Source organism: Aplysia californica, unplaced genomic scaffold, assembly GCF_000002075.1.
Source record: "Aplysia californica isolate F4 #8 unplaced genomic scaffold, AplCal3.0 scaffold00622, whole genome shotgun sequence".
In the NCBI taxonomy this organism is placed as follows: Eukaryota; Metazoa; Mollusca; class Gastropoda; order Aplysiida; family Aplysiidae; genus Aplysia; species Aplysia californica.
Genome location: NW_004797892.1, coordinates 239,834 through 242,826, shown reverse-complemented (window position 1 = coordinate 242,826; position 2,993 = coordinate 239,834). Strand labels below are relative to the sequence as shown.

General features: G+C 43.7%; 1 protein-coding gene across 1 annotated transcript in view; it reads left to right on the top strand.

Annotated features, from left to right (window-relative positions):
- The window catches only part of LOC101859360 (TNF receptor-associated factor 4), a gene marked incomplete in the record, with an annotated part of 76,255 nt that extends 73,268 nt beyond the window's left edge, over positions 1-2,987 (top strand). Inside the window, 2 exon segments of the mRNA XM_005107687.3 lie at positions 379-542; positions 981-2,987. Coding sequence (XP_005107744.2) covers positions 379-542; positions 981-1,431 — 615 coding nt within the window.
- Positions 2,988-2,993: the final 6 nt, after the last annotated feature.

The following is a 2,993-nucleotide window of genomic DNA, read 5'->3' as shown; positions in this document are numbered from 1 at the left end:
GGCAGGGGGTGGGGGTGGGGGATCTCTGGACAGGATGAATGCAATAGAATCTCATTGAGACGAGCTGATTTAAAAAAAGGAAACTGTAGTTGTAATCGATGTTTTAAGCCCTTGCGGACACAATTTAAATACTTCATGAGGCTGCAAGTGCAGACCTGAGATAACTCTTGGTAAAGATAAATTCAAGCGATCAGAATTACTTGGTCGTATTCGCCCTCCCCTGGTCTTCAATCTCCGTGGAGCTACCTTTGGATCCGTCACAACGCCAGGCGCGAAAAAAAAAGCTTTTAAGAATTGGCGGTCGAATATATTTATTTATGTACCTTTACTTAACCCTTTTCATTCCTCAACCTCCGCTTCCCCCCCCCAAACACTCAGTGCCCCCGCTACAGCCTTGACCTTCACCTTGAGGAGTGCATGAAGACTCACCTTGAGCTGACCTGTGACCTGGTGAAACAGCAGCAGTTGCAGATCTCCCAGCTGTGCTCAGCCCTACACACCATCAGCCACACCACGGACGGCGTGTTCATCTGGCGCATCACGTGAGTGTGTTTGTTTGTTTTCTATCACATAATATAAATATTGATATTATCTGTTCACTTTACAAATAATATATTTATTGACCTCGTAATTGACTCAGAACATTATAATATTTCTATTGCTGCTGATACTGGTTGTTGTTGCTGTTGTTTTTGCTGCTGTTGTTGTTGTTTTTGCTGTTTTTCTTGTTGTTGTTGTCGTCACCCTGCTTCTATTTATGTTAAATCCCTCCTTTAAATACACTGACTTTCTTCCTTCCTGTTTCTAAGCCTCCTCCCATCCCGATTTTATCTGAGCTAACTCCCTCCTTTTTAAATTCTAAGCTAACCCCTCCACCCCCCCCCCATAAAAAAACGACCAAAATAAAACAAAACAAAACCCACATAATTTCCAACCTCGTTTTCCCAGTTTAAACAGAAATTCTTCCTATCTTCTCTCAGGAACTACAAAGCCAAATACATCGAGGCCATGTACAAAAACAACAAAGAGCTAGTCAGTCCGCCCTTCTACACGTCCCGCTTCGGCTACAAGGCCTGTCTCTCTGTCTTCCTCAACGGCAACGGCGCCGGCGAGGGGAAGTACGTGTCCCTGTACATCAAACTGTTGCCTGGTGATTACGACAACATCCTCGAGTGGCCATTCTCCCTTCCGGTGTCCTTCACCTTGTATGACCAATGCGCAGACACGGACATGCGTGCTAGCCTGTCGGAGAGTTTCCTGCCAGAACCGGGGTGGAAACATTTTCAGAAGCCGACTAAGTCTGCAGACTCTTTAGGCTTTGGTTATCCCAAGTACGTTTCTCATGAAATTCTCAAAACCCGTGATTATATCAAGGATGATTCACTTCTCATCAAAGTTAGTGTGGACAATACCGGTTTTGTGAAACCATGACTTTTTATAAGTACTGGTTTGATCTATGCAGAATGAAACTGAGTCCAAGTTTGACGACAGCGCGCGCTTCGATATTTCGTTTGGTGCCATGCTAGGCTATGTTGTCCATGGCCCTAGTTCGAGTCCTCAATAGACAACAGTTGCTCGGAAAGTTGTCATGGCCTTTCGCCGTCCTTGCACGGTCAACCAGAAGACACTAAACCGGAGGTCAAGCTTCTGAAATAGCCTTACTGATTTGAAAGGGGTGCTCAACCACAAAACACCACCACCAAGTCTGACGGAACTTTCGAGAAGCCTCAGACCGAGTAAAGATTTGCCAGAGAGTACGGCGGTTAGGCAAAGGACGTTTTTCAACTGCCTGGCCTACTGAATGAAAACGATTTCATTTCAGTCTCGCCAGCCTGATGAAGTATGATAAGCCACGTCAACTTTCTCTTTAGGATTGCGACAATGAGGATCTGATAGATTCAATGATGATCTGTATACGTAAGAAATAACACGGTGATAAGTTTGGAGACGCCAAGGATTTGACGTGGGCAGAACGGCTTGATAAAAGTGGCTGCTGAGTTTATAAAAGGCCTGTCAAACGTGATGAAGTTCATTGGGGCCTTACAGACTCGTCAGGGAGATTCGACGGGTTCGCTGGCGTCCAATCGACGAGTGAAGAATATCTAACAAAGACACAGAAGTGTTTATCAATAACAATTATTCAAATCTGATAACTCTACTGTCGTCTGATTGACAAGACTGAGGAGTTGATTTGACAACTTTACAGGCATCGTTCGGTAATAAATTCAAATCTGACTGACAAATTCTCTGGGGCCTTACTGACTGTGTTACACTTGCGATAGCAAACGTTATAAGATGAATTGACTATTTACGTGGCTTCTTGCAGACATGATTGAGATACGTTTTAGTGCGATATACATATCATGCAGTTTATTGTGTACAAACAGCCGATGAGTTGGAAGCACACACAGCCTACAATGGACACTGTTTTACTGTTGTGACGGACGCAAAGTTGCCCGTTTTCACAGACTTCAGGTTAAAGTGAGGCAGGCTGGTAGTCATGAAGCTGCTCTCTTTATCCAGAGGAGATGTCCCGAGTTTTATCACCATAAATGTCACACGGAAGGATTTTTTTCCAGCTTTTGATTTCGTTGCTCTCTGAGTGGCTAGTCTCAATGCAGGCGAGTGCTATTAAGTTAGCGACGTTTCATAGATGACCGATCCATGTTGAAATTGGCTTACAATACAGTCAAAAGGCACAGCTAAAGTGAAAGCTGTTGGGTGGATGAGACGTTAAACCATCATCAGAGTACCCTTTCAACCGCCCTTAGTGTAAAATTATAGCTGTGTTACCTGTTTTCCTGAGAAAGGAAACATTTTCAACTGCAGACATCTTTTAACTCTTTTTGTTGTTGTCATATGACTTTGCAATCGAAAAATTGTGATTTATCTGGTTATGGCATATATGTTAAGTGACTATTGTTAGTGCAACATCGTGTATGTGAGCGTGTGTGTGTGTGTGTGTGTGTGTGTGTGTGTGTGTGTGTGTGTGT